The sequence below is a fragment of the Mercenaria mercenaria genome, chromosome 17 (assembly GCF_021730395.1).
Source record: "Mercenaria mercenaria strain notata chromosome 17, MADL_Memer_1, whole genome shotgun sequence".
Taxonomy (NCBI): Eukaryota; Metazoa; Mollusca; class Bivalvia; order Venerida; family Veneridae; genus Mercenaria; species Mercenaria mercenaria.
Genome location: NC_069377.1, coordinates 3,853,935 through 3,866,717, shown reverse-complemented (window position 1 = coordinate 3,866,717; position 12,783 = coordinate 3,853,935). Strand labels below are relative to the sequence as shown.

General features: G+C 36.7%; 1 protein-coding gene across 1 annotated transcript in view; it reads right to left on the bottom strand.

The window, feature by feature from the left end:
* Nucleotides 1-256: 256 nt before the first annotated feature.
* LOC123537469 (formin-binding protein 4-like) overlaps nucleotides 257-12,783 on the bottom strand; it is a 16,125-nt gene continuing 3,598 nt past the window's right edge. Inside the window, exons 6-12 of the mRNA XM_045321190.2 lie at nucleotides 7,471-7,649; nucleotides 6,785-6,926; nucleotides 6,305-6,456; nucleotides 5,202-5,374; nucleotides 3,556-3,754; nucleotides 2,590-2,705; nucleotides 257-480 (exon numbers count right to left, since the gene is read on the bottom strand). Of these exons, the coding sequence (XP_045177125.2) occupies nucleotides 331-480; nucleotides 2,590-2,705; nucleotides 3,556-3,754; nucleotides 5,202-5,374; nucleotides 6,305-6,456; nucleotides 6,785-6,926; nucleotides 7,471-7,649 (1,111 nt within the window). The 3' untranslated portion in view covers nucleotides 257-330. The remainder of the gene's footprint in view (nucleotides 481-2,589; nucleotides 2,706-3,555; nucleotides 3,755-5,201; nucleotides 5,375-6,304; nucleotides 6,457-6,784; nucleotides 6,927-7,470; nucleotides 7,650-12,783) is intronic.

The following is a 12,783-nucleotide window of genomic DNA, read 5'->3' as shown; positions in this document are numbered from 1 at the left end:
CTAGAGTAACTCAGCTGATCTAAGTTGTGTTAAACACTAGTAATGTAAAGCTGTAACACTGCCTTGAAGGCATGTAAAATGTAACGCAAGTTTTATTGTCTCACGGCTGTACTATCTGGATCACAAGTCTTCATCTCATTAATTCACTAGGCTCTCTATACAGGAGTCATATAGTAGATCACTTCATGTGTCTCCAAACCATCACTTTGTGTGTCTCATATGTAACAGTCACAAGTCACCCTTTAATTGTCCTTTAATTGTCACCTACATAACAGTAACATTTAATGTGTCTCAACTGTAACAAACACTGAAAAACTTGCAGTGCACAATTCACTCAAGTTCAGCAAGCTTTCTGCGTATTTCAGCCTCGCGTATCTGTCTGTGCTGTTCCTCTAGCTCTACCTCCTTCTTCACCTTCTGCCACTTCTGGACCATAGATGACACATGTTTCTTCTTTAGAGATATACTTCCAGCACCCATCTGTAATAATAAAAAGAATTTTCCAGTTATTGCCATTTCCCAATAGAGTCCCACTTAACTGATCTAAAATCAAGATAGTAACAACTGAGTACAAGCATTACCCAGTGTTTAAATAAATCCTTGTCTAAATAACTGACTGAAAACGTCAGATTTCAACTTGCAATAGAGACAAAGAAACTTAAAGGTTCATGTAAACACCAATTTAACAATCGAACAATTCTAACTGTTTGCACTTTTCTATGGTTTTTTTTTCCAACAGACCTATAAATTAAAGATGTAATAACTGAATAACAAGAGGGCCATGATGGCCCTATATCACTCACCTGTTATCATTGCACTTGAGGACAAGAAGGTCCTCAGAAAAAATATCTAAGTCCAAAGGACAGGAACAACAAAGGAAAGAAATCTAACCAAAAAGAAAAAAAAAATTCTTACCCGGTACAGGTATGTCAAAATACACCTAAAAATTGGAGGTACCATCCATGTTGTACCACAGAAAAGTGGTCTCGGTTTTTCCCTACGGCCAATAATAAAAAAGTTACTAAAAATAAGCTATTTATATTAACGTAAAAGGGAAGTAATTAAAAAGAAAATTATTGTAAATGAACAAAAGAAGGATCTGCCAAATAAATCTGCTGACATAAATGAAATTTCAGATCAGTATCTTCATTAGTTACGGAGATATACCCATTTTAATTTGAAATAAAGGGAGGTAATTTGACATAAAATCAGTCCATAGTTATCTACCCTGATTGGCTCAGTCCAACTAATGACAATAATGAAATTTCAAATAAGTCCTATAAGTACTTACTGATATAAATCCATTTTGACTACAATCAGGGGAGGTAATCAGATATAAAATAACTCTGGAATCTACGATTGGATCTGATTTGTCATGGCATCCAAGATTTATTGTTGTTGAAGATATTTTGGAAGTTTGTATCAAATAAAACCATAAATGAAGTCTCTATATGGCTGCAAAAGCCAAAATAGCCAATTTTGGACCTTTAAGGGGCCATAACTCTGGAACCCATGAAGGAATCTGACCAGTTCAAGAAAGGAACCAAGATCTTGTGGTGATACAAGTTGTGTGCAAGGTTGGTTAAAATCAAATCATAAATGAAGTTGCTATTGTGCAGAAAATGTCAAAATAGCTAATTTTGGCCCTTTCAGGGGCCATAACTCTGGAACCCATTATGGGATCTGGCCGGTTCAATAAAGGAACTTAGATCTTATGGCAATACAAGTTTTGTGCAAGTTTTATTAAGTTCAAATCATAAATGAAGCTGCTATTGTGCAGACAAGGTCAAAATAGCTAATTCTGGCCCTTTCAGGGGCCATAACTCTCGAACCCATAATGGAATCTAGCCAGTTCAAGAAAGGAACCAAGATCTTATAGTGATACAAGTTGTGTGCAAGTTTGGTTAAAATCAAATCATAAATGAAGCTGCTATTGTGCAGACACGGTCAAAATAGCTAATTCTGGTCCATTCAGGGGCCATAACTCTGGAACCCATAATGGGATCTGGCCAGTTCAAGAAAGGAACCAAGATCTTATGGTGATACAAGTTGTGTGCAAGTTTGGTAAAAATCAAATCATAAATAAAGCTGCTATTGTGCAGACAAGGTCAAAATAGCTGATTTTGGCCCTTTCAGGGGCCATAACTCTGGAACCCATAATGGGATCTGGCCAGTTCAAGAAAGGAACCGAGATCTTATGGTGATACAAGTTGTGTGCAAGTTTGGTTAAAATAAAACCATAAACGAAACCACTATCGTGCAGACACGAAATTGTTGACGCACGGACGGACGGACGCACGCACGGACTGACGACGGACGAAAGGTGATCACAAAAGCTCACCTTGTCACTATGTGACAGGTGAGCTAAAAAACATGGACTACTATCCCTCAATAATAAAAATTATTATTAAATCCCGAGGTTGATATCGCTTTTATTAGGTCAATAAATCCACATATCGACGCCTGAGGTCGATATCGCTTTGATTGATCAAGTCGATAAATCCACATATCGACCTCACCAAAAGGCAATAATAGTATAATTCATGAAAGAAATATCAAATTCAAAGTCATAACATTTGAAGACTGTACCTTTTCCTTTTTCTTCTTCTTTTTCTCCTCCATGTTTGGTACAGCCCCCATGGAAGACTCGGCATAACCTTCACCCATCACAGCCTCACTGACTGGCTCTCCACTGCCACTAGGATCTGTGTAATCATTGAATGTATTGCAGTCATTATAACAATTTTAAACATGTACATTCTTTTTTTTTTAAATCTATGTTTCTACTATAATTTCATGTGGATACACTGCTGGTTACCTCAGACTCAAGCTTGTACAAATACTCCTTCAGATTATTTAAATGAGCAGGTTATGCAATGAAATATTTATACAGCATTGCATCTGACATGTTGACTTGTATGACTGCATTACATGCCAGGTCTCAATGATGATTTGACAGATTGCAACTCTTGTTGTAATGACAAGCCTGAAAACCTATTTTCTAAAGCCTGAAATGTCCTATTTCAAAAGACTTATTAACAGACATTCTGGAGATGCAAAAGCCTGAAATCAGGACCAGTCCTGAAAACTACCAGACCTGACACTAATGTCATTAGTGTAGGTAATATGGCAAATGCAGGTTATATAAAGGTGCATGTTATCTAAATAAAACTGCAAATACACAAAAGCATACCATAAAGATTAAAACGGTTAAACAGCACAGATTCTTTTGATCAGCCTCCTTTATTGCTTGTACATCAATGTAAGAGTAATTTTGTATAATGAAAGTTTACTTGAGATTAATGAAAGGTCCTAGTTACCACAATAAAATACAATTTCAAATTGTATTTTATTGCGGTAACTAAGACCTTTTTTTATTTCCCTTCCTTTGCTTTTAATGTTAAAACAGACACAATAGAATATGAACTTTAAGAGAAAATCACTCAAATTTGGAAGCATTTGGTCCCAATTTGACCTATAATATTAGTCTTAAACAATGGCATATTTAGGTTAAAGTTTTTGTGGACATGGGAGAGTGTGACCAAAAGTACGCACCAGTAGAGTATGTGTTGTAGGTTTCTGGTTGATGTGAAACTGTTGCCATCTGTGGTCCATGTGAGATAACACCTGATTCTCCCATCTCCGTACCCTCGGCATACGGGTGTGGTCCCGAAGACTCCTGTACAGCACCAAACTCAAGTGGTTGGTCATTTAGGCCAGCATGGTCATCATCCATTGTTCCGTAAACTGGAACCTAAAAATAGGTAAACATGATGATTAAGCTTTGCATATTCATTGTTCACCAATGGATGCTGATGACGGTAACACTTAGTCAAATGTGTTTGTGCAACATTTTATAAGTTCTTTCCCTCCTAGTATATTTTAGATGCAAATACATTCAAAGCACAATCTTAAATTTCTTGGTGTTACATTTTCTGGTCCTTTGGGATCATGGAATCCATTCAGTATTTGTGCAACAGAATTCTGATTTAGCCTGTACAAGTGGGCATGACGAGTGTTGAACATTCCAATACCTCCCATGAACAGACTAAATGAAACTGAATCTGCTCTTATTTTACTTGGCTGCATTCTTTGCTCCAAAGGATCTTCTTCAAGATTTTATCGATGAAGCAGTCACTACTCTAGAACAAATGAAAGATACCTTTATCTTCAAAGAAAAGTGGCTTTTGGTTATTTTTCCTCCATCTGTACAGCTTACAAAACAAGAGGACCATGATGGTCCTGAATCGCTCACCTGTCTCCACATGACCCAATTTTCATGAAGATCCATTGAAAAATATGGCTTCTAGAGGGGTCACAAGATTTTTCTATTATCTGACCTAATGACCTAGTTTTTGAAGGCAAATGACCCAGTTCTGATCTTGACCTAGATATTATCAAGGTGAACATTCTAACCAATTTTCATGAAGATCTCATGAAGAGTATGGCCTCTAGAGAGGCCACAAGGTTTTTCTGTTTTTATACCTACTGACCTAATTTTGGCAACATGTGACCCAGTTTCAAATTTTATCTAGATATCATCAAGGTGAACATTCAGACAAATTTTCATGAAGATCCATTGAAAAATATGGCCTCTAGAGTGGTCAAAAGGTTTTTCTATATTTAGACCTACTGACCTAGTTTTTGACCACAGTTGACCCAGTTTCGAAACTTGACCTAGATATCATCAAGATGAATATTCAGACCAACTTCCATACAGATCCCATGAAAAATATGGCCTCTAGAGAGGTCAAAAGGTTTTTTTATTATTTGACCTACTGACCTAGTTTTTGATGGCACGTGACCCAGTTTTGAACTTGACCTAGATGTCATCAAGGTGAACATTCTTACCAATTTTCATGAAGTTCTATTGAAAAGTATGGTCTCTAGAGAGGTCACAAGATTTTTCTATTTTTTAGACCTACTGACCTAGTTTTTGACCGCAGTTGACCCAGTTTCTAACCTGACCTAGATATCATCAAGCTGAACATTCTGACCAATTTTCATAAAGATCCCATGAAAAATGTGACCTCTAGAGTGGTCACAAGCAAAAGTTTACGCACGAACGGACGGACGGACGATGGACGCTGCGCGATCACAAAAGCCCACCTTGTCACTTTGTGACAGGTGAGCTAAAAAGCAACCAAGTGGATGATTTTATTCAGCAACTATAGTGTTGTATATCCTTGTAAAGTACCTACCTCCATAGGTGTTTGCTGCTCTGAAACAGCTGTAGTTGGGTACGATTCTACCCCGGTAGTTACATAAGGATCAGCAATGGTATTTCCTGGTGCCTCTCCTGGGGGTGGAGGGGGAGGCTGAGCAGCCAATTGGGGGTAGGACGGACCTACAGGACCTGCTGGGCCCATAACTCCTGAAAATAGGATATGACCTGTGAATTAAAGTTGTCAATAAACAATCAGAAGTGAAACAGAAGTGTTCATTTGCAGAGTTTATTCTAAAGTCATCTACACCAATCCTTATCTATTCTTACAATGTGTCAATCTTTAATGCCATACATTTCATTTTTGTTGGGTTTAACATCACATCCACAGTTATATGGCAACTTTCCAGCTTTCTGACAGCAGATGAAGACTTTAGGTACCCCTCCAGCCATAACTGTCTTACGAGCAGGCTCCTGAGTGGAACCCCTAACTTTTCGCGAACAAGCTGGATGGCTTCCTCATATGAAAAAAATTCTATAACTCAAGCAAGGTTTCAACTACACAGTGGTGAGAAGCAAGTGATTCAAGACCAGAACCACTGAGCCGTAGACAAACATGCCATGTGTTTCATACATACGTCCATTTGCTTTCTATAATGAAACAGTTTAACAATGGACAGATTTGTGGGTCATGTGCATCATTGATTGTTGAAATGTAATTCACAAGTCAGCAACTATTAAAACTAGAGATGCTTTTGAGAAAAGCGCATGTCTCCCACAACTGCCCCACTGAAAAATGTCTAGTTTCTCTCGATGGCTTTGATGAGTGGACCCCACTGAAAAATGTCTAGTTTTTCTCGATGGCTTTGATCAGTGGACCCAATCAGTAATTCAAGGGCCATAATTCAAAAGTGCCTGGGCGGATTTGGCTAGTTATTGAACTTGGCCGAGGTCTTATGGTCAAACACATTTTGTTCAAGTTTGGTGAAAATTGGATGAGAAATGTTCCACTTAGAGTGCGGACAAGCTTTGTGACAGACAGACAGACAGACACACACACAGATGGACACACAGACTGGAGTAAATCAACATGTCTCCCTAACCATTTTGTGGTGGGAGACATAATGAAACAAAACTCACCTGCTTCTGATTTATCTTTTTCTTTCTTTTTAGACTTTTCTTTCTTCTTCTTTTTCTTATGATGTTTATCCTTCTTCTCTTTCTCTTTATGTGGTTCTTCAGGTGGGAGGGGTACACTGTTCAAGTCTGACGGCTCTGCCTCCTTTTTTACCCTGCAGTTTAGGATCAGATAAAAATCAAACTAAAACAAGGCAGAAATATTTGCAACAATTTCACAAAGCAGATTCCCCCTATATATACCGTATTTATTTTCATTTTCACCTCTGGCGGCCTATTTATGCTATCCAGCAAAATCTAAAATATATGAACAAACTGGACAGGTAAATGTCTTTAACCCTTTTCACTGTGAATCAAGCAGTGCCTTGTTTCAAAACCTTCATTTCTCATACATATAAAATTCATCAAAGATTCAAGCAGATTCCTTACACAGGTACTCATTTTAAACGTTTGATGCCAGAACAGGTTTGAAAATTTACTCACTTTTTACTTGAAGGTTCTTCCGTTTCGCTATCGCTAGAGCTTCCATACATCAGCTGTAAACTTTTCACACTGGGATGTTCCTCTGCTGGGGGTGGGGGAGGAGGGGGTAACGCCATACTGGCTAATATATCCTTCTCCATACCTGTAAACAATCAAAACTTTAATGTAAACTCTTAAAAATAAGAAACAAATCCAGTATCCAAAAGAACTTTCTAGTCTTCGAACTGAACATTCTAAAAAAATTATAAATGAATCTCTTCCATTATTATTGTGGAGAATAACAGTAAGACAGAAAGATTTTTTTAACAAAAATATAGCTAAAGTTATGTTAATTACCCTGTAAGGTCAGATCATGATGTTGAATACAAGGCTGAAGTATGTAAGCATTTGAACTAGAATTTTTGAGGTACTTGCATACAAGTGTCACTTTAATCAAAATTTCCAAGATAAAAAGGGACATAATTTTGACAAAATATAAGTTAGAGTTATGTAACTTGTCCTGTGAGGTCAACTCATGATGCCAAATACATGTATTAAGTCTGAAAGCATTTGGCTACACAGCTTTAGAGATACCTGCTTACCAGAAACTGACAAAAGGATTACAATCAAAAGCTCAATTTGAAAGATTTCAAGTAATTGAGCTAAAAATGCTTGCCCTTATTGAAAAATATCTACAAGTGACCTACTTCTCCCTTTGCCTTTGTCACTAGTGGAGGTAATTTCTGAGTCCACTTCCTTGCCTCGAACAAGCTTTTTCTTTGGATCCTGCGCTTTTTCATCTTCAACTCTGATGTCATCAGCATCCGGATAATCCCATTGGTTCTTGCCGGTCAACTTGTGGGTGTAGAAGTATCTCCTGTAATCTCTGTATGGTCAAACACCATCAGAGTAGAAAACAAATAGATGAAAATCATGGTTCAGAAGTTTGGGGATTTGGTTCCATCCTGTGTAGACCTGGAGTGCATTTCCAGGGTTAAGAGTAAAAGAGGCTTAAGAGTATACAAATAAAGAAACAGATCGACTTCTTCCACTTTCACCCCTCAATTTTCCCCTTAAGATTTTAATAAAGACGTTTTTCTCAAGAGTCCTTTTCATCAACCAATTATATTCAGATTTTCATATTTAAAAAAAAAAAAATGAAATTTAAAAATCAGATTTTGTGTGATGTCTTGATATTTCTTTGAAAATGTTACAAAAAATATTGAAGCTTGAACTAAACATACAAAATATGGAAAAATCTCAAAATTATGAGACTTAACCTGTTAAAAAATTAATGCATTTCTTTATAAAAAGTATTTGTTTTACAATATTAACAGTCATGTATTTAAAATATTGTTACTAAAATGTAAAAAGCCCTGTTCAAGAAAAAATGTATAAAACATTGTTGGAAATATTCATTTACACTTTAAAAATTTCTGTTTTGATGATTTCCGCTGTATCATCCAAATCAGCTACTGAAGTGTCCATTCTTCGTCCTGTATGAAGTACTCAACATGTATTACTATTAGATATAATGCAAATATTGGATGACCCAGCTGACTATTAACTTTGAGTTGAAATACCCATGTGTTAGTACCTTCAATAAATCAGAATAATTAATTTGTTAAGAAATTTAGCTGTGCCTTTATCTACAATAAATCAAGACAAAGATATCAATAACAGAAATTAGGGGAAAAAAACATCATCAGCTCCACCTTCTTTTCTGAAATGAATCAATCAATGACACTATTAAGAGAGCATACCCCAAAATTCCTTAAATCATTCTAATCCTTTTACAGCATTGTTTATTATGTAAAAAGTGAAGGCCAACGTCTACATGGAACTCATCCTCGAGAAAGGCAATTAGGACTTCATACCTGAATGAATGAATGAATGAATAAATGAATGGGTTGTTTTTATGGCCATTCAATGCAGCAGTAACATATTTCGAAATAAGCAGTCATGCAAAAGTTTACTTTTTCTGTCAAACTTTCTTGTATTTTGGGAATAACTAAGGGTTTTAGACTTTTTGTGTTTACTTCAACATCATGCTGACACAACTAAGGTCAAATGGCAACTTTTCAGATTTTGATAGAGGAAGAAAGCTCTGGAGTGTCCCTGAATCATTTAAAGACAAATACCTGCTTCTTTCAGTTGGCCAAGAAAAGAACAAACTCAACAAAGGTGAAATAAATGGAGGTTCAGTAGTTTCCCCTAGAGTATAAAATGCATAGGCATGTTTAAAGTATGCCGAGAGCCTCTTCACACGCTCTAGAGCCTTGTATTTTATTCTAAAACTGAAATAACTAAACCATGGTTTCTATCTTATACATGTATTTACATTTCTTTTCTGTCATTTTCAAACTATTTTAATTGATTGTTGGATACTGGTTGCAAGTAATTCTGCCTTTGCAACAGGCTGATCTTGGTCTGCACTGTTTGCTATTCAGTCAAGAATTATTCAGTTAACTCCCAAACAAATAATAATCAGTGCCGATCAAATTAAATGATAGACCAGTCCATAATAGAAATTTAGCAGGTTAAAGGTCAACTGTTTATTGCTGCACACTTTTGAATTCATACATCTCTGAAATGACAAAATTATCAATTAATGGCAGCTGTTGGAATGCCAAACATCTAATATTGTGTCTAATATGCAATGTACTTTTTTCCACAGGTAACGTAAAATAAAAAGCATGTATATCATCAATTGTTGTGACCCCTGGAATGTTCAGCTCTTTGGGTCTGAAATGTAGTAACTTCATACAAGGAAATGCATTTAGACTGTAAATATTTTGATAAGCCATCACATATAATACCAGCACTCAACCATATATCCACATTTCAATCTTTCATTCAACACTCAGAAAGCACATACATTTTAGTTCTGTGTACAAAACTGATTTAGAATTGAACATAGCTATCCCACAAGAGCAAAGTAGATATATGGTTGAGTTTTAAACATCTTAGTTTAAAATCTGCTGCTGTCACATAGCCTGCAAGTTGACTGCAAAAAATAAATTCATTATTAACAGTCAAATATTCTTCCCATTTTTTGGCGTAAATGTGACCTGAAAGAGACAGTGGTGAAGAATAAAACAGAACTTACTTTATGTAAAAAATCATCTTTACTCTCCATCAGTTAATTGGTGACACCTTGCAACTTGATTGTAATTGTTCCATGCTCAAAACATTTTCTTTCCTATTTAGCTTTGTTCCACTGTTCAAAACATTTTTTCTTTTCATATTGCCAAATATATGATGTCCCAGTTTAACGCTGTACACTGGTTTCATTTCATTTCTTTTCATACTTAATGTAGAAAATTTTATCTAACAGCATAGGCTGTTTGAATTTTTCTGCTTCTATTCAGACACTTTGTATTTCTCCACAGTCATATCAAAATCTTTGGAATTTTAAATCACTTGTAATTGAGTTTGGATATCCTCACATGCATATCTATCTAGTTTGTGTAGGTGTCAATTTTTTGTTTGTTTTTGTTTTTAATCAGCCAACAGAGTTTAACCCTTAGCCTGCTGAAGGCAAATTTAACAGCCTTTGCAAACAGCTTGGAACCAGATCAGACGCCGATTAAATCGGCGTCTGATCAGGTTCCAAGCTGTTTGCTACTCTGACAATATTTCTTCCAATTTTGGAGCAAATTGAATGAACTTTACAATTTTAGCAGACGACATTTCCAGCAGACGACAATTTATCTAGCATGCTAAAGGTTAAGTCATATGGTGACTTTTCCAGCTTGTCATACTGAAGGAAGACCCCCAGGTGCTCCTTGAGACATTTTTTCAGGCACAGGCAGGCATTTGGGTAGAACCAACAACATTAGAAAGGCGTCCTCAAATAAAGAATTCTAAACACCAATTATTATTAAAGTTTTGGGGATAACTCTTTAGCAGAACTTCCTTTAAACATTGTAAGTTGTTTTACTGTTGGTTTTTTGTATTTACTTCAAATATGACCAAAAAAAAAACAGAGTTTGCAGATTGGTCTGAGTATAGAACTTTGCTGTTCGTTAATTTGAAAGACACACTCAGAAACTGCAAATCCAATGCTCAAATTTAGAGACTGGGTGCTAAACTTTGTGTGTGTGTGTGCGCATGCATGTATTCGGGTTTAACGTCTTTTTCAATCTTATAAACAACGATGTCTACTTGTAGCTATGAGCACAATGCCCAATTTTATAGTGCTGCCTCACTGGAATATCACGCCGTAGACACGTGACATGATACCCCACCCGGTCACATTATACTGACACCGGGCTAACCAGTCACTAAACTTTGCTACTTCAGCCGCTGACGGCCTATGCATTTTAACTACACACAGCAGACAGCTTTTGCCAGCCTGAGGAATTTCCCGATTTCCAGGATACAATATAAAGTACCAGCAAAACTTACATACAAAACATTAGCAGTCCTTCAATAGCACTCTAGATTGTGTTTTTATTGTTTTTGTTGGGATTAATCACAACACGATTTAGATTATATGGCAACTTCTCCATCTTTAGAAGGGACAAAGATTCCAGAATTGGACTGGCACCTGGGTAGAACCACCAACCTTCCATAAGCCAGACAGATGGCTTCCTTAAATGAAGAATTCTACCTCCCTAGCAAGGTTAGGAACCTACATTGTTGACGGGTAAATGATTATCACTCATAGACGGAATATTGTTAAGTTGTCACAGACATACTGCCTGTTGGTAATAAACTAATACTTTAAATAATGACAACTTGATATAACAAAACATTACCACTTTTTCAAGACCTGTTTGTGAAACAAACCTTTTTTTGGAACTTTTTAAAAAGATCATCTATTGGAAATTAACCACTTCAGAAAGTTTGATCTCATGAGATAATCAACTTTAAGAGGCAATAATTACTTTAAGACCCTGACTATAGGGAATGAACTGACCTGCTTAAAATGGACTCCCTAAAGAAAATCAACTGTTTCATACATACAGGCTATAGGAAACACACAGCTTTAGACAGTGGCTATAGGAAACAAGCTGCTTTAGGCAGAGAATAGATAACTACTTTAGGGACCCTGACTGTAAAAGATACACTACTTAAGGCAGAGAGCCTATAGGGAAATGCATTGTTTTAAGTAGACTGCCTGAACGGAATGCACTGCCTGATGCAGAGTTACTAAAGAAAAAGGACTGCTTTAGGTAGACCGACTATAGGAAATGCACTACTTAAGGCAAAATGGCTATAGGGAATAAACTGCCTGATGCAGACTGCATGATTGGCAAGAACACTTTCCCTGCAAGAATTTGATTTGTTTGTTTTGGGTTTAACGCCATTTTTCAACAGTATTTCAGTCATGTAACGCCGGGCAGTTAACCTAACCAGTGTTCCTGGATTCTGTACCAGTACAAACCTGTTCTCCGTAAGTAACTGCCAACTTCCCCACATGAATCAGAGGTGGAGGATGACTGATTTCAGACACAATGTCTTTTATCTAATCGTCACGGAGAACATACGCTCCGCTCTGGGGTCGAACTCCAGACCCAGTGATTCGTAGATTGACGTTCTTCCCACTGAGCTAAGCGGGCGGGCTGCAAGAATTTGCGGTTAAGGATAAACTACTTTGTCCTCAGAATATGAGGGTGCATGGTTTATCTGCTGGTAGAGACATGCACATCTTTGCAAAATATTAATTTCTTTGCTCTGTTTAACATCATTTAACCAGTGTTCCCGGATTCTGTTCCAGTACCGATTTGTTCTCCACGTGTAACCGACAATTTTTTCACATGACTAAGAGGTGAAGAAAAAAAACTTCAGACACACTGTCTTCAGTCAAACTATAACGAGGAACATAGGCTGCTGCATGAATCAAATCTGCAATCTCTTGTTTTATATTTGTATGCTCTACCAATTGAGCTAACAAGGCTGGTTGCAAAAGAAGTAAAACAGAAATCAAAACTGATGACATAAGATTTTTATTTTGACAAAAATTACAGAACCAAACCAAATAAATTCATGAAATGATCAAAGAAAGAACTTAC